The sequence below is a fragment of the Festucalex cinctus genome, chromosome 1 (genome assembly GCF_051991245.1).
Source record: "Festucalex cinctus isolate MCC-2025b chromosome 1, RoL_Fcin_1.0, whole genome shotgun sequence".
NCBI classification, from domain to species: Eukaryota; Metazoa; Chordata; class Actinopteri; order Syngnathiformes; family Syngnathidae; genus Festucalex; species Festucalex cinctus.
In genome coordinates, this window is record NC_135411.1 from 22294188 (window position 1) to 22315494 (window position 21307).

General features: G+C 41.5%; 2 protein-coding genes across 5 annotated transcripts in view; one reads left to right on the forward strand and one right to left on the reverse strand.

Annotated features, from left to right (window-relative positions):
- LOC144020339 (ras-related protein Rab-8A-like) overlaps positions 1-21307 on the forward strand; it is a 316622-nt gene that overhangs the window by 80177 nt on the left and 215138 nt on the right. The gene's annotated exons all lie outside the window — the stretch shown is intronic.
- LOC144020251 (uncharacterized) lies at positions 1728-18208 on the reverse strand. 4 transcript variants are annotated; one of them, XM_077523552.1, is made up of 4 exons: positions 17851-18208; positions 10878-10952; positions 8346-8643; positions 1728-5276 (listed from the first exon to the last, which is right to left on the reverse strand). In XM_077523552.1, exons 3-4 carry the CDS (start codon positions 8614-8616, stop codon positions 4846-4848), a joined length of 702 nt encoding a protein of 233 aa, XP_077379678.1. In that variant the 5' UTR covers positions 8617-8643; positions 10878-10952; positions 17851-18208; the 3' UTR covers positions 1728-4845. The 4 variants fall into 4 exon arrangements, with proteins under 4 accessions (XP_077379678.1, XP_077379672.1, XP_077379689.1 ...); XM_077523546.1 differs by lacking the exon at positions 10878-10952; XM_077523563.1 differs by lacking the exons at positions 10878-10952; positions 17851-18208 and adding an exon at positions 12840-12954.

Genomic DNA, 21307 nt, shown 5'->3' on the forward strand with positions numbered 1-21307 from the left:
CATTTTGCTTTTAAAAACATGTTTTCTTTTGCAAATTACTTTAAATTTAAATGAGTTGCCTTTACCTATGACTTTTGTCTTACAAATCTTGAACCTTTGGGGGATTTTCCTTAAATTATTTTTCAATATATATATTTTTCCAACTTCCAAATATATTTTCCCCTCAAAAATATCCCCCCAATTATATTACTTTCTCCTCCGAAAACTATTTAAACTCGAAATATAACGGAAAATGTATTTTTTTCCCCTTCAAAACATACTTTTCTTCCCAAAAAAATCTGATTTTATTTTTGTTTTTTTGCCTGATTTACTGTAGAACACTCGATTTCAATATAGCTCCCACATATTGGGTGTGTTTCACAAAGGAGGCTCAACAAACTGTGCGATTAACACTGAACGAGCTGACATACCCTCAGATAGGAAACTCTGCGTTTTCGGTTCCAGCACAGCTGATTCCAGTGAGTGATATCAACGCTGAGTAGTCTCACCGGGACTCAATCCCACAGTTAATAGACCGCCTCAATGGAGCCCCGATTCGTCGAGTCACCATGGCAACGGGGAAGCCGAGCGCGGCACCGCCCTCTGCTTTTTTTTAATTATTATTATTTTTTTGCCCCTTTCAACCAAAAATCTTAATGCGATCAAATGTCGAATTTGAACATGTCTTTATAAAAAAAAATAAAAAATAATAATAAATAAAAAAATGAGTGAATGAGGAAATGAATTGTCGTGTGTGGCTGAAAGGAGGCGGGAACAGGGAAAAACTCGAGGTTCATTGTGACAAACCTGCTACCGACCAAGTTTGGTTGATGTTCCTACGGTAACTAACCGAGAGCTTAAATGACCTCTTTTTATGAAACAGGCTCGAGTTCCCTCTTATCCTCTGGTTTCAGCTACCTCCCTTTCTGAAACGAGTTTCCCACTTATCATGGTTTCTTTACTCAGGTTTCTCACTTCAACCTGCTTTGTGAAATACACATATTGTCACTTGAAATCAACTTGCCGTGGTAAACATACACAAAAACAAGTTATTTGGTCGCCACAGCAACAGGAAGAACAGCTCGCAGGCAGCCCTGGCTGGCATCAACCTGGTTGCCACGTCAACCAATCCGCATGCACGTCACTCAGCATGACACACTTCCATCGACGCTTTCTCGGAATGTGTCAGGAATTGTTGATGGCAATGCAATTACATCCTCCTGTCATAACAAGTCCAAATATCTACAGCGGGGAAAAGTCAGGACGGGAGATGTGCCGCCCGTTGCGTGTGCTGCTCGCTCGGGAGTCGCTCGACATTTTCATGCTCAGCAACGTAACACACCCAAAAAGTCAATCCAAGTTCACTCATGAAACCAAACGCGGATGACGTCATTTTTTTTTTTTTTTTACGGAATTCCTTGACCTTGGTTTGTATGACATCCCTTTATTCGGTTCTGACAACAACGATTGGGAAAATATTGTCAGTGAGTCACCTTGCCTGCGAGTTCACAAACCCATGAGAATCCATCTTGTACCGAGCACGCTGATTTTCACCAATCTGAACCGCTGGTTCCTAGATTGATCATGTTGCGAACTCCTTTGATCACATGATCAATTTGGCTCTTGCCAGCTTAGTCGGTGATTAAGATGCGATTCACTCATTTGTCCACGCGGGAGAGCAACTATTTTGAGCAAGTGTGCCATGATGTAACATTTGGGATAGATAAATGATCACGGCACAGCATAGCTACCTGTGAAATGATGTTTATTCAGCAGTCAGTATAGAATGATAACAAACATTGGTTTGGCACAGTTGCTTCATGTGAACAAGCTTGTCTGGGTGTGTGTAAACTAAATAAATACGCAGAACCATAATTTACTTCCCAAATAAATATACAATATCAACTACAATAACGATGCACTGCCCGTTTCAAAACACAAAAGCACACAAGAGGGCAAAAGGTGACGCTTCAGCGTTCACAACGACAGCTTGTTTTTCCCGCTAAGCTGAGTGGGCTCCTGACGGGTCTTTGGATGGCGGCGTGAATTTTAGGGATGAGCGCAAACAACCAACGGTTCGGGTTACCTGAAAGCACCGCTGGTGTAAACGTCCGCAAATTATATCCAGAAGGTTTGCAATCAGACGGATACTTGAGATGCTTTTGTTTTAAATTGTCATTACAAGTCTTTGGCAATTGTGCGCGGAAGGATAATTAAAGTGTTTGGTTTTGGTGGGGAAAGTTTTTTTTTTTTTTTGTTGAAATAAAATAAAATAAAATAAAAAAGACCGTTTTGTGGGTATGACTGAAGCGCCGGGGTGGGGAAGCTTTTGTCTGTAAAAACTTCACAAATGTACATATTTATATAATGAAAAAATATTTGCTTGATTGCTGCTGCCTTGGATAATTTGTGATGGCGGTCACGGTTGGTCAAAGGGTTGGGATGACAGGGTTCAGGAGAATTTGGGCTGTGTTTGTGAGGTTAGGGTTAAATTATGGTTGGGGTTAGAGTTTAGATTAGAATCATCTTCAATAAGGATTAAGGTGTGTTTGGAATAAGTGTTATAGTTTGGGATTGGGAAACAATGAAAATCCCATCCTCGCTTCAGGGAGCCACTTTGATCATGAATGCATGCAAGGAGGTCTTATAGGCCTTATAGTCAACTACACAAAACACAATAAATAAATCTGGAGTCAAATAGAAGATAGTGATCCAATTCAACAACAATAGACTTTCATGTGGAATAACACTGCAATCAGTAACATGAACGAAGCAAAACAAACAAACAAACAAAAATGACCCCACAGAAGATATAATACAATGAGCGCAATAGTTAATTTATGACTTTAATTAAACTTATAAGGTGATTTAGCGTCCATGTTGTGATGAAGTAATCTGGAGGATTGCGGTTTGTGTGGGTCTGATGCAGACACAAATTCCTGTCACAAAAAAAAAAAAAAAAAAAAAAGCCGCAAACAATTCCCAACAACGCCCGTGTGCAGCGAGACTTGGGAGAACGCGCGGCAAAGCGAGACAACAAAAACCGAAGCAAACAGTCAGTTGGTGGAGGCGAGACCGACAAGTCTGGACAGCATCTTTCTTTCACTCTTCCTTTTTTTCCCTCCGTGTTATTCTTTTAATTGTTGCCAAGCCAATGAGTCATGCACTTGTAACGAGGAGGCCCGAATTGTTTTAATTGTTTCTGCGGCGCATTCCTTCGATGTCATCTGCACTCCAAATCCTCTTTGCTCTTTCGCTCCATGATAAGTGTCAAAAACACACAACTCGCTTGTTCCAGCAAGTTGTTCTCTCACAAGTACTCCCTTGTGTATATAAGATTAAAATAATATTTAGACTCTGCTGGGTTGCACATGTATGCCTTTGATATGCTTCAAAATCAATAGCTTCTTGCTCAGATAAAGAAATAAAATAGTTTCAGGAACAAGCAATGACAGGAAAAACTGGATGTGACTTTGCTTCAACCCAACTTCCACTGACGCCGTCAGGACTGAAAATCAACAGACTCTTGCTCAGCGAAAGAAATAAAGTTGGCTTGAGGAACAAGTGGTTGCAACAAATATATGATTTTGACTCTGAACTTAGCATAAGCTGACTTCGATATGACTCGACATGAATACATTCTTGCTCGGATGAGGAAATCCAACAGCTTGAGGAACAAGCACTTATGGGGAAAAAAGGACTTTTCCTGAGAACCCGTTTACACTGGATTGGATATGACTCAAAGTCAATAGATTCTTGCTTGGCTAAATAAATAAAACACTGAGAGATGAACAAAGAAAATACATTTAAACCCCAAAATTCAAAATTAAGCAATTCTTGCGCAGATGAATAAAAATCTTGAGGGACAAAGTTGACTTTGCCTTTAAAATTACGCCGGGATTACACCGTCACCACATGCGTGCGGGTTTTAAAGCGCTTTATAAATAAATTTGAGATGAGTTTTTAATGCCACACGACCACGCGCGACCACGCGAGACACGACGGGAAGTTGTCGGCAACGGAGCTGCCGGACCGCAGCTGTGCGCAGCCATCTTGCGTTGTCCAAAAAATTGACGTGTCGGGAGCACGAAGTCAAGACGGAGTGGCGACGCAACGCACCCGCATGCGGTGTAAGAGTTGGTGTAATGATTAGGGTTTAGATACTGTTGCCATCTTGAGTCTGGGATGGGGTAACAAATAATCCTGGTGGGTCTGTTGGCAAAACGTGTCGAAAGCTGTAGAAAGTGGAAATGTCATCGAGGACAACGATGTTGTGCTGATGATGTAGCAACTCGTGTTAGACTTGAGCTTCTTGTCGACTTCTAGTGTACATATGATTTCGAGCCACTTCAGTCATCTTGTGTCAGATATGTTGACGAATCAATAGAATTCTAGGTTAGACTTGGGGTGCTTGATGATTTTCAATGTTCATATGATTTTGAGTGTGTTTCCAGATGATTACAAAGTGAAAATGTCAAAAAGAAGCTAATGTCTGCTGCCGATGTTAGCATATAGTTAGCAATGTTAGCCAATGTTGCTAAAGCTATTTGGGCCGCGGTCACAGCGTGAAATGGCGTGACAGCGTCGGACTTCTTGGGCCGTGACTCAGCATCAATCACACGGTACTACGACACATCACGCACGTAATGCCACTACAGAGCTGTGACACCGTTTTTTCGTATTTTTTTTTACAGTGTTACTACACAGATAGAAAAGATCATACAAAAAAGTGTGGCTAGCAGTCACTGCCTGCCCGCTTGTCCGTTGACTTGTTATCCTTCTGAACATATTCCTGATCTTGAGTTTGTATTCCATGTTGGAAGAGCTTCGAGCAGCATGAAGAAGAGAGTCTTCCCCCGAGCGGGGTCATACGCAGCCGCAATACTTGGCCGAAATGTTCTGTATGGTGTGGTAGCGACTCCGGTTATCCAGGAAGGAGAAGTCCTTCTCGAAGGCGGTGGGCCGGCAGCAGGGGCCGTTGCCCACCTTGTCCTTGCGACCTTTCTTCCGGAAGCCTGTCCTCATCATGTGCTCCATGGTGATGTCGTAGTTGCGCCTCTGCGCCGTGCACTTGCCGCTGCAGTAGCGCAGCATCACCGTCTCGTCGCTGTCGTATCCCAGGCCCAGCTCGCTCACCGTCAGCTCCAGTTCCCTCACCGAGCACGGCTTGGCCCGCCGCGCTCTTTTAGTCCTTCGGGTCTGGCTTTGATCGCGGTTTTTCCGCCGTTTCCCGTCCAGTAAAGTCCCCACCACGTGCTGAAGCTCACCTTCTGTGAAGCTCTGGAACATCATGGACACTGGGGAGAAGATGCCAGAAGGAAAGAAGAGTTGATAGGATGTTGGAGTTGTGTGCAAATAAAAGAACTCCTACAAGGGTTTAGATACGATTGGGGTTTACTTTGAGGTTGTGATTTTTAGGTGTTGTTGAGTTTATGTGTTGTTTTGAGAGTTTTTTTGTTTTTGTTTTTCCTTGCTCTTTTGTGGTTTGATCAAGGGATGTCGTTACTAGTGTTGTTCCGATACCGTTTTTTGGCTCCCGATACCGATACCGATACCCAGCTTTGCAGTATCGGCCGATACCGATACCATACCGATACTTAAGGTTTTTTTTCCTCAACATGAAAAAGCTGTCCTGCCATTGGCTCAGAGCATTCAAGGGCCAATAGGATATCTTATATCGGCATGCAGTGAACATGTCAAATATCAGTGAATGTCGTGCACCAGCAAGACACAAAATGCTGCATCCAAAATTATATATTAGCGTTGGAATTAATGGTATTGGCATGTTACTTGTGAGTAGTCACCGATACCGATACCACTGTTTTAATGCAGTATCGGCACCTCTGCCGATACCAGTATCGGTATCGGAACAACACTAATCGTGTTGTTCGTGTCGACTATTGTGTGATTAAGGGCTATATAAATAAACTTGACTTGACTTGACTTGACTTGACTTGACTTGACTTGAGTGTAAGGGTAGGTTTACTTCGTTATTGTTAAAGTTTGGGATGTTGCGTGAAAAGTAGTCCTCTAAATAATTACTTGAGTAAAAATAATTACTCTGACTTAATTTGTAATCAGTGTATGAATATCAAATTGGAAAAAAAAAATATATAAAATAGGTATGTGCAAATTCAGACATTTACCAACCTCACTGAAGTAAAAATTAAGCATTAATGAAGTAAAATAAATGAAGGTAAATTCAGCTAGGCTTTGGTTCGGAGTTAGTGTGTTGCGTTTTGGCTAATGGTAATTGTTAGGAAATGTTAGAGTTTTGGTAGGGTTGGAATTATGGTTGGGTTCACAGTTTGTGTTGCTCAGGGTTGGGTTTATGTGCTCGAGTTGGGAGTTGAGTATTGAGTTGGAGTTGAATTTGATTACATTTATTGTTTCGGGATTAGGGTTATGTTTATAGTTTGTGGTCTTTCTTTGTAAGGACTACGAGTATTATGGTTAGGGATAGACCGATAATCGGCCCCGGCCGATTATCGGCGCCGATATTTGGCATTTTGACAAATATCGGCATCGGCCATTTTTTTAATCTGAAGGCCGATAAAGCTCACTGAGCAGGGAATACTTGCGAACGTAGCGAATTTGGGGTTTTCATCAGGATTTGTAAGATGTTCGCAGTCAGTTTTTTTTTGTCGTAAACACATTTGGAACATATTCACACAATTTTTCACCGCGAAAATCTTTTTGAAACGTTTTTACGAACCCTAACAAAAACCCCAAATGAGCTACATTCACATGAATTTGTTACTCAGTGAGAAATTATATATAGTTTGAAAGAATTCCCCCCCCTCCCCATTTTATTGCAAATGAATATCGGCTTGAAATATCGGTTATCGGCCGACTTGACTACAAATAATCTGTATCGGTATCGGCCTTGAAAAAACCATATCGGTCTATCACTAATGGTTATCTTGTCAACCCCAAATGATGATTCAAATTGTCACTGATGACTTTCGTCAGACTTGAGACTCGGTCTTAGCAACTTGTTGCTCTGGCACAGGTTCAAATTGTGAACACATTTTGCTGTTGACTACCATCTTGATTGTTGATAGTGATTTCATTCGTTGTACCCTGCAGTGTGGAAGGTTTCTTCATAAAAATAACTTGTGTACACGTTTGTGAAGGTAGCATAAGCTGAGAAATATGAGGCGTTAATTGCCTGCAGATTATTGCACGACATTAAAACCTGCTCGAACGTGCTGCGGTGACTGCTTGTAGCGTGATGTCATGTAGCATAGCTTTTACACGTTTACGCACTTTGTGGGATACGGTTTAGGGGTCAGGTGGGGTTAGGGCAAGATTTGGGTTATGTTTGGGTTTCGGGTTAGGGTTAATGTTTAGGATCACGTGAGGTGATTCTCATGGGCGACACACTACCAGAGTGGTTGGCACATTTGCCTCACAGTTCTGACGTTGGAGGTTCAAATCCTCCTTCTGGCTTTTGTATGTGCTCCCTGTGCTTGAACTGTTTTTTTCCCCAGGTGCTTCTGCTTCCTCCCACTTTGCAAAAACAGGTCCACTGAAAACTCCAACTCATTCTTAGTTGTGAATGCGAGTGCGAATGGTTGTTTATCTATATATTCTTGTGATTGAGAGAAAAACAAACCACCTCACTGGCAGTCATGGAACTCATAGAAGCAATATCTAACAACATAGATAATAAAAAATGTACTGTTGGGATTTTTATGGATTTAAAAAAAGCTTTTGACACCATAGATCATTCTATGTTAATGACTAAATTAGAGCGACATGGCATAAGAGGTTTAGCATATAAATGGATCAAAAGTTATTTGGATAATAGATATCAGTATTTGCAGTTTAATAATGTACAATCAAAATACTTGATATGTCTAGGAAATTCATGTATATATGTTATTGGCAAATGCACGCATGTCTAAGTGCACTTGTATACAAAACCAGGTTTATACATTTTATTAAAAAAAAATATTAAACTAGTATTGTATTAAATATTAAATAAGCCTAAATATACAATGTATAAGGGGTAGGACTAGATAGGTTTTTAACTTCTTCCTACTCCCTTTTGAACATGTAAACTGTGATTGATTGATGATTTTATGGGGTTCTCTTTTCTTTTCTTTTTAAATTGTGTTTTTCTGCTGTTTGCTTGTTTATATGTTCAATAAATCAAATCAAATCAAATCAAATGATTGGCTAGCTACCAGTTCAGGGTACCAACCCACGTGAGGATAAATGGTCTAGAAAATGGACGGATGGAGGGATGGGAGCTCGGGTTTTGGTTCAGGGTTGTGTAACGCGTTTATGTACCTCTTCTAACACATTCGATTAGCACTTAGCAGCATGATGATGATGATGATGGTGAAGGTGGGTCTTACACTCTGAGAGGAGGGAGTTCATGTTGTCTGTTGAGCGTGTCCTCCGATGAAGCGAACCGGACCAGGTGGCCGCCGGCGAGGAGGATGGAGTTCCTGAGAACGGCGGATGCCGCGAGGAGAATGAGGATGAGGATGAGGAGGAAGATGAGGTTTGGTGTTTGGTCTTTGCTTTTGGCTGTCCAGCAGTGGTGTCCATGTTTTTAATGAGGATGATAGACAGGGCGGCGCCACAGAGCATGCAGGCAAAAGTAGCACTTTTCCATAACTTCATCTTAGAGCGTAGAGGAGCATTGAGACGCTGGCAAGAGAAGAAGAAAAATGCAAACCATCACTCGGGTGTCAAAAGAATGCAACAATAGGGTTGTGTGTCTGCTTTCATTTTCATAAATTAGCATCCCATGTAGAAATCACATTTCATGAGCTTTGGGTAACTCCATCATAAAAGACTATATCCACTAGGGGTGTGCTCAAAAAATCGATACGGCAATATATCGTTGCGGGCCTCATCACGATACACGTATCGATACGCAGGCGTCAGAATGGATATTGCTCGTTGACTTTAACTCTTTTACTGCCACGCGTTATCAAAAAACTTTGATATGACAAAGGCTTTGCTCATTCACGAAAAGAGATACAATGCTTCCACCTGCTGGCTATAGTTAGTGGATATTTTTTATTCCACAACCCATTTACCAGGCAGCACTGCACTTAGACGTTGCACTGAGAAAATAAATAAATAAATAAATGAATAAATAAATAAAAAACTTAGTTGAAGTAATTTAACGTTTATGGCGGCATCTGTCGTGATTTTACTGATCGTTATTAAACGTTTTTGGCGGTCCAAGAGTTAATACTTTGATATTTTTGGTCATATCGGCTCATGCCTATTAATAAATTTTCCCGGTGTGTCGGTGAAAACTGCTCCCTGCTCTGCAGTGCGTACAAATTTAAAGCAGGCACGCTAGGTGGTGAACCACAAGACCTACTATAACAAAAACATTTTTTATATGACAGTTATTGTAAAATGCAAGTCAATTAATGTAAAATATCGCGATACGTATCGCCTTGAAGATCATGTATTGGGATACATATGTATCGCGATACGTATCGTATCATGACCCCTGTATCGTGATACGTATCGTATCGTGAGGTTGGCGGCAATACCCAGCCCTAATATCCACTATCAATGCCAACCCATAATTTATTGTGTTAGTTGTTAGTAAAGGGGCGAGAGTTTGTGTGAGGTTCTGGGTTAAGGTAATGCTCAATGTTCAGGGTTGGGATTGGTCGAGTTAGAGTCCGGTTCATCTTTGGGCCATGTGATTGTGTAAACTGTAAAGGGTTAAGTTGGTATTTGGGTTGGTCTAAAGCCTGGTTTATACTTCTGCAATTGCTCTTGTGTTAATGACCGGCGTACATCACGTGATACATGCCGGTAATTAATAAAAAGTTCTAAATAAAGGGGCGTAGTAAGTAGGCTGGTAAACCTCTCTGATTGGATCAATTTGTCCACCCACAACCAAAAAAGGGAGAAGGGGAGGAGAGATTAACTTTCCCTCTAAAAGGGTTTAGGTTTTATGAATGGGGTTGAGGGTAGGATTGGGGTGGGGGGTGGGGGGGTTGGGGGGTTACACTTTTGTACCCACAATTCCACTTCTTCCTGGTTTCCAACATACTCTCACTTGGTAACACCTGAGAATGTAGCGTGATCGACTCCCAACATTTCAGTCATGCCCAAGGAGGGAGAGGAGGAAATAAAGTGTAGGCAGGTTGGTTGGATGTTTCGTAAATCTTTCAACCTTGAGGCCTTATGCATACATAAACATTTTTTTTAACTAGCTATTTTATTTATTTATTTTTTTTAGCCCACCTTTCACAATCGCTATCCTGCATGTTCCCTTGTGCATTGACGGCTTCACATTTTTCTTATCATGTCACTTGCAAAAAAAAAAAAAAAAAAAAATCATTTCCCTCGAGCCGGAAATAAGTAACTGTCTGTCAGTATCTAACAGCAAATCCAGACTGGCCCTTAAAAGTGTTTTGCCAGACTGGATTGTGTTCATACATGTCTATGTAGCACACACTGACACATACGTGCGGAAAATTGCCATTAAAGCATATGTAAATGATGTGACACCTTACGAATCATGCTAATGCTACACTGGCGTGTAATAAGGAGAATAGTGTCGCTGTCTTTGCTACTGTGACCTATTTTTTGGATACTTTTATTGGTGGACCAGTCAGGATACCTTATGTTGTGTTAGTGCTAGCATTGACGCTAATGTAGCAGGCATAGTTATTCACTTAGCTTCCAGTCTGAAAGTGTAACAATTTCTAGATGGAAAACACGTAATAAAATATTAATATTAAAACATCGAATGTCAAGTATGCTTAAATCAAAGAAAAAAATAAACCCACTTGTATCTCTGTATTTTGGTTGCGTTACTCAGTCATCATTATTTGAAACAGCTGCGTTGTGCACTGCAGGTGACACGGTTGCAAGATACAACGCCAACCCGAGAGCAGGTGTACCTGAAAGTGTTTTCTCAGGAATGAGGACTGACAGGCAACGACACGGATGAGCGCTCGGCTTCCGGAAAACCGGCGCTGATGTTTGCCAGCCAGCGCGCCGACCGGCCAGGAGGATGAGGAAGGAGGAACCCCGTGAGGAGAAGGAGAGGAAGCAGCAGGTAAAGTCATCGACAAACAAAAATAAAAGAAGCCGACGAGGCCCTCGCACAAAAACAAATTCAGGAAAATACGGGGGGAAAGCGCTGATTTTGTGTGTGTGTTTCGCTGAGAAGCACATGTGTGGAGCCACTGACAGTCTCCGAGGATCGTTTAGCGTGTTTGAGGCTGACCGTGAAAACTCAGCCAAGAATTGTAAGAATGCTAATACCATCCTGGTCCCTGTTAGTTCGATACAAATGTCACATAAACAAACAAACAAATAAAAAAAAGTCTTTTTCTGGACTTTTTGTGTGTGGTGAGTTCAAAACAAGCTGGTGGGCATTAAAGTGATGACGACCCGCCATCACGGGGAGATCAAAGCGCTGATTTAGCGTCCAATCAGACTGCTTTCCTGTCATCCCTGTTGCTACTCACAACCACCAGAGGGCAACAGGCACACTTTTCGACCATCCAGATCAGTAACATCTCTTTTAACTGGTATAAAGTCTGACTTATTTCCCTCAAAAATAAACGCTAGATTATATATAAATTAAGTCAACAATCAATCAATCAATTAACATCTCTGAGCTTCTGCTCATGTGTGATGGGAATTTTGTCCTCAAAACTCCCACCTGTATTTTGGCCTTTTGTTTTTGTTTTGACCTGACGAGGATGCTTCTGGGCAGAGACTCAACGTTATCCCTCCGGCCAATCAGACCTGAGTCACTGTAGAACGAACTGAAAGTATCACTGCGCATGTGCTGAGCGCCGGTTTGGTGAGGCATACGAATTGAATTAAATGAAATGAAGTCCTTTATTCACATTCAAATGGGTTTTAACGATATCATATAATTGTCAAATATTGGATAAATAAAGATAAACATGCTGGGTAAACAATTTGTGATTTGTTATATAAATTCAATTTATTTGAATAACTTTGCTACGCAAAAAGGTAGAAATAATATATAATATTTACGAAAATACTTTGATTTGACACAGTTTTAAAATATTTGGAGTTTTCATTTAAAAATAGTTTTAGTACAGTACACGTATAAGTAGATATATATATATTTTTTAGATGGGGGTGTGGCAATATTCTGAAAAAAAAAAACAAACTTGCCTAATTTGCTACTTTAGAAAGTCGCAAATTTGCCACTTTCTAAACTGGAAAATTTGCGAGACAAAAACTCGCAAATTTGTAAGTTTAGAAAGTGGCAAATTTGCGACTTTCTAAAATGGAAAATTTACGAGACAAAAACTCGAAAATTTGCAAGTTTAGAAAGTGGCAAATTTGCGACTTTCTGAAGTGGCAGATTTGCAAGAAAAAAAACCTCAGAAACTTACGAGAGATACACGTGGCGTAGCTATAGTTTAATCATTTGAGGATTCGTTGGTAGTTAATGGGACTGTTAATAAAATGAAAAGGCAGGATGGATTCAGATTCATTCTTAATTTAAACTTTACTCGTCATACACGGCAGCAAGAATGCCAACACTTCCTGATCCCTATCAGCTGACTAGCACCAACCAATCAGAAGCTAGCAATGACTTTAGGTAAATGCAAATGAATGATAGAGAGCAGCAGATTCGACACATCAATTTAGATCTCGCAAGATGAATTCTCGCGGTATTTGTGAGTTGACAAACTCCGGAGAATACATCTTGTACCGCTCCCGCAGACAACCACCATTCGGACCAATCACAGAGCGACATTGTGGTTGGGGGCGGGATATGCAACTGAGACGAAACCAGGAAGGGCTAACAACCAAACCCAACATGGACGAATGGATGCTACAATTAATTCTGTTCTTGCAGAATTACTCACCGTTTCCTTGTTGAATATTGAACAGCGTGAGGCGCTTCGTGCACTTCTAGCTGGTAATATGTTCGTGTTTTCCCCCCCTTCGACAAGAACGAACACGAAATTTTCACCTGTGGCCGTGATTGGTTATAAAACAAACGTGTAGGATGTCGGAATTATTACAGAATGTCCCGCCTTTTTCCGATGAAATTACTGTGGTGGAGAGGTACCAGATGTTGCCAGGCTATTGCCAGATTACTAATATATATGTATGTAGCCTATGTATGTATGTATATTTAAAGATATATTTTTTAGTAAAGAATTTTTTTTAAATTACTTCTCAAAATGTAAATATATATAACAGTGTAATGAATAATTTATTTTTTAAATAATTAGCCTAGAATTGAAGAAGCAATTGTCTAATAATACGTTTAGAAAGAGTTTAAAACATTTAGAAAGAGGAAATCTAGCAAAGAAATATTTTATTTTATTATTATTATTATTTTTGCTTTATTATTTGAACATTTTCATTCTCTGAACCATCTATTGTCACAAGGGAGGTGGGAGTGCTGGAGGATTAAGCCGTAAAACATTTTAGATACATGCAAAATGTTATACAATAGAAATAAAAATAAAACACTTTTAGCAAATTCAAATATTAGTATTTTTTTTATAATAAAAGGAATGACACAAACGTTTACAATACTTAGCAAAAACGTCTTCTTTTTTTTTTATAAAAAAGTACACTACAATTTTCAAAAATAATAAAATAAAATTCATATTTAATTTTTTTTTCTCCACAACAAAATGTTTTATTGAATGAAATTATTTGCTAGATGTTATTTTTCCAATCCATTCTATATTTCCAAATGAACTTTTTTCCTCCCCTTTGTGACTCAGACGCGTGATGCGTTTTTGCAGCGTGTGATGTGCGTCCATTTGGAACACGTCACTCACAAACGCACCCAAACGTGACACGAGCGTGCAAAGCTAAATAAAGTCTTCGATTCATATCTTTGGTCTGCATTTTGGCTCGGTGACAGTATCTCTCGCCGCTCACACGCCACTTGCGAGGCCGTCCTTTTCTTTTGCCGTTTTAACGCCATTCCTGACGCATGAGGCGTTTAGGGCACCGCGAAAAAAGGAACTCTCTTGTTGGGGGCGCTCAAAGATGCCATTATCCGTCTTGCGTACAATTAACGAGGAATGATTGGGCGAGTGCCGAGCCGCCTGGAGGAAGATGAGGCACCGACGTGACATGAAGACGCTTCTGAAGGTCGGGTATGAAGTGTCTCTTTGTGCGGAGGAGATAGCGGCTTTTTTCCCCCTCTTTTTTTACGACCGTGACCTCCCCGGGTCATGTGGCGTGACCACAAAGTCAGACGCTGCACGCTCCCCGTGGCATAACACCTGATAATCCACTTTACATAATGGCTCTTGATATGAAACCTGCAGGTTTGAACGCGCGGTGCACTTCGGCCTGTAATCAAGACGCGGAAGATTGCGATAGCGCCCTAAACAAACGAGTCGTGAAATTGGCACCTATTTTGTGTCGTCGTGTGAAAAAAAATAAAAGAAAGGGGGACTCCCGCTGGGAGGCGTGGTCTTACCTTTGGCCTCCCGAGTCAGCGGCAGGTGGGCCAGGAGCAGAGTGCTCGCAGAGGTAACAGGGACATATTCCAAAGATCAGGGCGGGATTAGCACTAATGCCTGCAGTCGGCTTTATCTGCTGTCACGTGGGTGAACACCTGGCTGCACCGACCAGGCCTTTCCTTTAGATACACTTTAGTGTGCTTCAGTTCAGTACTAGAGCACTAACACGTTCCTTGCAAGACCTTGCTTTATTCATGAGATGCCTCAACGGGTCTGGAGAGGTTCTCGCATAAAGTGGATATCCGGAGACAGGATTGGCTGTTCTAAATGTAGACTTGAAACAAAAGATCAAGCACGACTGCTTGAGTCATCTGGGGAAGAAGATCACATGTTGTGATATACGCCTAGACGGGTCTGGAGATGCTCATTTTGCCGCATCACAATTTGTGTCAGATTCACTCTTTTAATCTCCTAAAAATTGGAGAACGGGGAAGCGAGTGCCTCAATAGCTCTTAAGTCAGTCAGTTTGCCGCAACATCGTTCGTGATGAATTTAACTTCCGAAACTTCTGTAAAATTGACTCTTCACGTTCCGACATGGCACGTTCGGAGAACAAGGAGGCAAATGCAGTGACAGGTCTGGAGACAGAAAACAAAGTAGATCTTCCGCGGCCGTATTGGTCAGTCTAAATGAAACTGAAAGTTTGAGTCCGCTCTTCTTCTAACGTCTTCATACTGGACTTTGTAGTCCGGGGAATGTTCACCTCAATGGGTCTGCAGAATGAGTACAGGAGCACCTGGATAGGTCTGGAGGCTGTCAGTTTACTGCATCATCATTTATGATCGATTCAACCTTCTAGCCATCTTAACTTGACTTAACTGTCTAACTTTCCAAAAATGGGGCTACAAGACTTCTTTTTACAAGTCAGGAGAATGAATAAACGAACGCCTCAACGGGTATGGAGCTACACCATTATTTGCAATCAATTCAAGCTTCCTAACCAAAAAATTGTTTGGGTCGTTTTCTTTCTATTAGACTTTTCTTTTTAACTCTGGAGACCAAGGAAGCGGGCACTTTGATGGGTCTGGAGAATGTGGGAGAGAGAACCTCGATGGGTCTGAAACTAAACCACCATTTGTGACTACCTTCCGACCAACCTACTCAAAATTTGGTTGGCCTTTTATCTTCCTACTAGACTTTTCTTTGAAAATTTAGAGAACAGTGACAAGGGTATGTCAATTGGTCTGGAGAACAAAAAAGTGAGGACCATGACGGGTCTGGAGCCAAACCACCATTTGTGATGGAGTCTTCCTTGTTAGCCGCTACCTAAAAAGTTGGTTAGTTCTTAATCTTCCATCTAAGCATAGAGAACAAGGAAGCAGGTACCTCAACGTGTCTGGCGCACCTCCACAGGTCCACAGAAACAAGTGCCTCGACGGGTATGGAGATAACACCATTTGATTTCGTTAAATTCAAATTCTCTAAGCTTCTGGAATGAGTGTTTGTTAACACAAGCATTTTGGCAGGAGTCAAAAAGTTGATTTGTTCTTCATCTTCCTACTCTGCTTTTCTTCTTAAGTCTGAAGAACAAGGAAGGAAATGCCTCGACGGGTCTGAAGCCGCTCATCATTTTCATCCTTTCTACACAAACGTCAGCCATAACCTTGCCTTTCTACAAGACTTTTCAAGTCAAGTCAGAAATATAAGGACGTGAGTGCCTCGACGGGTCTGGATAACCAAAAGGCAAACGCACCAACGGGTCTGGAGCCACCCTCTTTGGCTCCGATGCCAGTCTCTGAAATAAAGTGGCTATACTGGGGCTAGATTGGCTGTTCTAAATTAAGCCGAGCGCTTGAGTCAGCGGGATGTTTGCAGCGCGGCTGGCGCTTGTTAGCGAAAGTTGCACACAAACGAGAGCAAATGTTGCTTTTATTGCAAAACCGACGTGGAAAAGTGATTTTGACGCAGACTGACTCGCGTCGGATTGGAAACGGCGCTCGCAAACACATGCAAGCACGGGCAAGTGCGAGCCCAGGAAACATGATGACATTTTGCCTGCTTACTATAGCTTTAAAACAACAAAAACTACTTTCTGTGCGGAGGTCGAATCAAGCGAAGCGTCGGACTCGGCTCCCTCCCTCCACTTTTTCTCACACTTGAACTTGTCAGCTGTGTGATTTAGTGGAGGCGTGGACGGGACGACGTGTCATTAGTCGTGGATGAGTGCCATCACACTCAATCAAACGCCACCGTTTCAACGCTGTCATTTCATGCTCGACATTTATGAATGAGAAATTGGATTTCGTGTTATTGTATTTTCTTATGTAATTTCAAGATTATATTTATCACGCTTGATTTGATATTTCCAGTTATATATTATTTTATTTGTGTAGAATGCATTTTTTCCCCAATTTCTAATCTATTACATTTTATTTGAGTCATAGATTATATTGTATTTATTGACTAATTGTTTTTTAGAATATATATTTATGTTGATTGACTTTTTTAATGTCCAAATTTATGAACTGTTTTCTATTCAAGTACAAACAAAATTTCAGTATTTCGACTTCCCATAATAACTGGTGTAATTTAAATAAATACCAGAAATTAGATGCTTAATTTCATGTAATAAATAAATAAATAATTGTACAATTTTAGTACACTTGTCTTTTTATTTAATTATTCTGAGAATATTTATTTGAATTCATAAGCAATAACTTAACAGAGCTTGCTAGATTTTATTTTTACAGTTAAAAGAAATGTGTCAAACAAAATGTTAACCCTAAACCTAACAACAAAATTAACATTAACATGTGTTTTTTCTGTATAGAGTCCCCAGAATAAACTTGGGAACAAAGGCCAAGTTGTAATATTTAATTTAAATGACTACATTAAGTAAATGAACAGTTTTATTAAAAAATAGTTCATATTTATTTGTATTTATTGAGATGTCACTTTGATCTTTTATGTCTTGTGTCATTTCCCCCCCCCCTCCCCCCCAAAAAATATTTTGCTTTATAAGATCACTGAATAAACGTACAATTTTTAAATAACCGACGTTGTAATTTATAAATTTTCAATACATTTTAAAAGAGGTGTTATTGGCATTATTTTTCTTTGCCAAAGTGGCTCAGAGAAATCACGTGGTTCTGCTGTTTGCATGCACACATGCCGTGGACCAAAAATGCTTCCACTCTAACGAGCTAAACAGGATGATGATGATGATTGGCCAAAAGCGGCTTCCAAAATGAGTGGGATGCGAGAAAACGTAAAATTGCGTCATTGGCATTCTATGACAAGAGTGGGCCGAGCGTGGAGGTTTCCTGCCGCGATTGAGATTAATCCCGGCGTGTGCTGGGCCTCGCCGGGGCGCAACACCAAAACGCCTCGGCCATAAGCTCGGCCGGCTTAAGGCCGACAAAAGGAGATGCGGCGTCCTTACCGTTCGGGCCGGCTAATCCAGATTTATCTGTGTGGCGTTTGTCTCGGGCTGACCTCCACCAGGAAAGTCCATCACCGTGTTGACGGGTGAGGAACGCGCATCCCGACTCGGCTGCGCCCTCCGGAGAGGGAGCTGTCCGGACTTGATTCGAGCCCTTTGCGCGTCTTTTCCTTTTCTTTTTTTTTTATCACTCGCGCTCCTTTGCGGGAAAGATCCAAATCGGCATTCCTGGGACTTTCATAGCTCTCCGAGCGGATCCGCGCGGGAAGGAAAAGTTTGGAAGGTGGTGGGCATCAGCATCTCGTCCGCAGCTGTGAGACGGTAGAAGTGGGACGGCGAGCGTATCTGCCTGCCTTTGCTCGCCTCCCCCCGACCGCTCCAACTATTGCTCCTCCTCCTCCTCGGATTACCCCCGACATGATAAGCTCCCTGAGGGCCGCAGCTCCTCGAGGATGCTTTGGCCCGGCGCGAAGCAGGGTTTTACGTTCACCTTCTGCTCAGCGAGAGAGTCGGGCTCGGAGTAGGTGGGGGCGGCGAGGTCCGCCGCAATCTTTTAAGGGGAATTAGGAAAGTTCACAATAGGTTTTAACGCCACTAAGACAGGCCTAAACCCACTTAGATGAATTTATCACAGCAGAGGCATTCCGTGATAATGGAATCTGCCGATGAAAGCGCCTCAACGGGTAGTGCTTTTCTTTTTGGGCGCAGATGGTCGATTGTTTTGTTCGAGGGCCCTAAGAAAATAAACAGTCCTAAAGAAGATCCGCAACCAGGTGGGCAGGGAAGCCGATAAACAACAATCTCCACGTCTAAACTTTTGTGATGGGCTGCCAGACTGCCCGACGAGTCACCTTGAGTGGCCTAAGACAAAGTCATCAACTTGCAAGGAACGGCGGTAACGGGGTGTTGGAATGCCGAGAACAAAGAGGTAAACGCATCGACAGGTCTGAAGCTGCTCCCTTTTTTATACAATCGCACTCCTCAGTTTCCTACAAGACTTTTCAAGTCAGCTGAAGAATAAGGCAAGGGCCTCAACGGGTCTGGAAAAAAATGCCACCATTTGTGATGGAGTCAAATTTCCAACCTCTCAAAAAGTGGTCAGGGAGGCCGATAAACAACAATTTCCACGTCTAAACAATCTCCACGTTTAAACATTCGTGATGGTCTGCCAGCCTGCCCGACAAGTCACCTAGTTTGACCTCCAGCTTAGCCATCAACTTACAGGGTTTGGCGCCATCTTCCTCTAAAGCCTTCCAGAAAATTTCCCTCTCACCCTCAGTAGATGGAAGAGGGAAACGCATCGAGTCTGGAGCCACTCACTTTTTTTTTTTACGTAACCTCCTGACTACTAACAATTCAAATTTGTCCTCTGTAGTGGACCTTTTTAAACCTGAATATTTCCCACCCAGTGCATACGATTGAATTAACTCCTCCTGTGCTCTATAGGGGACATTCAGAGCTTTCCAATGATACCAAATGTGTAGGGGTGGGGCTTCCCTCGGTGGAAGCACTTTTTTTTTTAGGGAAGAGGAAAAGTACTGTAATTGTATAACACTTTTTATTGAACAAATTTAGGCTTTAAATGTTGTTAGCATGTTTTCTATAAAAGTCTTAAGAACACATTAAAATATTGTTTCAATTATTTTAACTGTAGTTGAGCCTAGCATTTAAGTTTTAAAAAATGTCCTTCTGTAGTGGACACATCATAGCTTAAAAAATAAAAACTTTTTTGTTTTTCAAAAATTTCTTTTGCAGTATTCCACTTACCTCACGAAGATTGGGGAATATCAAAATAAACTGGACAATAAATTGGACAATATTTTTTCCCCTGCTAGTCAGAAGGATGATATCACAATTCAGAATGGTTTTAACTTTGATTTGTCCTCTCTTCAAGTGACATGAACAAGGAGGCAAGGGCATTGACGGGTCTGGAGTTGCACCACCATTTGTGAAGAACTATCTAACCTTTCAAAAGTGGGCAGGGAAACCAATAAATGACAATCTACAAGTCTCAACAATGTCCACGTCTAAACATTTGTGATGGTCTACCAGACGGGCCAATGAGTCACCTTGCAAGGCCTTCAGCCAAGCCGTCAAACTTGAGGTATCGGTGGCATTGGGGTATTGGAATTCCTCCCAGTACTCAAAGATGGACTGAAGACAAACCTACCAGAATTGGTCACAAGGAGGCAAAGGCATCGATAGGTTTGGAGCTACTGACATTCCAAGAAGAATTTTCCTTTTAGACCCAGTAAAGAAAGAACTTGGCTGGAGCAATCCACTTTTTGTATGCATTTTTTTTTTTTTTTTAATGATCGGAAAACATATTGATGGGTCTGGAGCTGCTTGTCAGCATTCATGAAAGTCTCAACTTTGATAGACCAGAAAAAAAAAGGTTCTTCATTTTCCGTTAAGATTTTGTTTTTGTTTTTTCAATTTCAGGTGAACCAGGAAGAAAATTTGTCATCTGCGGTTGAAAGTGCCTAAGAGGGTAGCATCTTTTTTTTTTTTTTTTTTTTTTTAATGCAGATGTTCTGGTGTTGTTTTTGTGGAAGTAGGTGGGCAGGGAAGCTGATAAACAAAACTCTCTCGGTCTAAACATTTGTGATGGTCTGCCAGACTGCCCGATGAGTCACTTGGTGCAGCCTGCGGCCAAGCTGCATCGGGCCGTTGGAATTCTTCCCAACACTAAAAGTTTACAAGAGGTTCCAGAAATGTTCACTGTTGTGCACGTGGAGGTCCTCATTTTGGCTTTCAAGCCTACCAGCCGGGAGCTGGAACCATAAATCAGTCAAAGTCTAACTGACACTCAATAATCCAGGTCACTCGCAAAAGAAGTGGCTAGTCGGGTCTGACCAATGCATTACTTGCTTTTAAGAATGGCTAATCCGAAAGTTGCTGCACCTTGAAACCGTGGAGGGCATTATGGAGTTCATGACATCAAGGCGGTTCATTTGGGCACAACAGGTTTGCTGCCTAAACGGGCTGCAGTCAAAAACTAAATCTCAATGGGTGGTTATTATTGGCAATGCAGATCGACAGCTCTAAAGAAGCCACTAGACGGGTATGATCAATTGATTAATCCGATTTGGCGCTACCGAACTATTGCTGCATCTTGAAGAAATGCAGGTGAAGTAGAGTTCACTACACAGCAGCAACCAGTAGAGGGAACCATTCTTCCACATTCGGCTGCTTTTCTGCCTCAACGGGATGCAGTAGAACTCTAAATTGATGATGACTGTAGGTGCTTTTCTCAAACTGTCATTGGCCGTTATCAACCTCTCAAAAGATTTATGTTATTAATTGTATTTGTTTATATAAGGTTCAGTTTTGAGCCTCAGTTGCCAGTTGACCGCTACAAAGCAAAACAAATGGAGTTTCCCCAGCCAGGCAAAGTTAACACAAAAATTCCCCAAATTTCAGAAGGCATATGCTGACATGCTCATTTTTCCTCATC

Bases quoted from the DNA above. Each gene is read 5' to 3' on its own strand.
- LOC144020251 (XM_077523541.1), bottom strand. From the start codon at position 11,045: ATGACTTTACCTGCTGCTTCCTCTCCTTCTCCTCACGGGGTTCCTCCT. The intron at 8,644-10,877 runs GTACACCTGCTC...TTCTCTTGCCAG, and splicing joins TCCTGAGAAAACACTTTCAG to CGTCTCAATGCTCCTCTACG. The intron at 5,277-8,345 runs GTAAGACCCACC...TCTTCTCCCCAG, and splicing joins GAACTCCCTCCTCTCAGAGT to TGTCCATGATGTTCCAGAGC.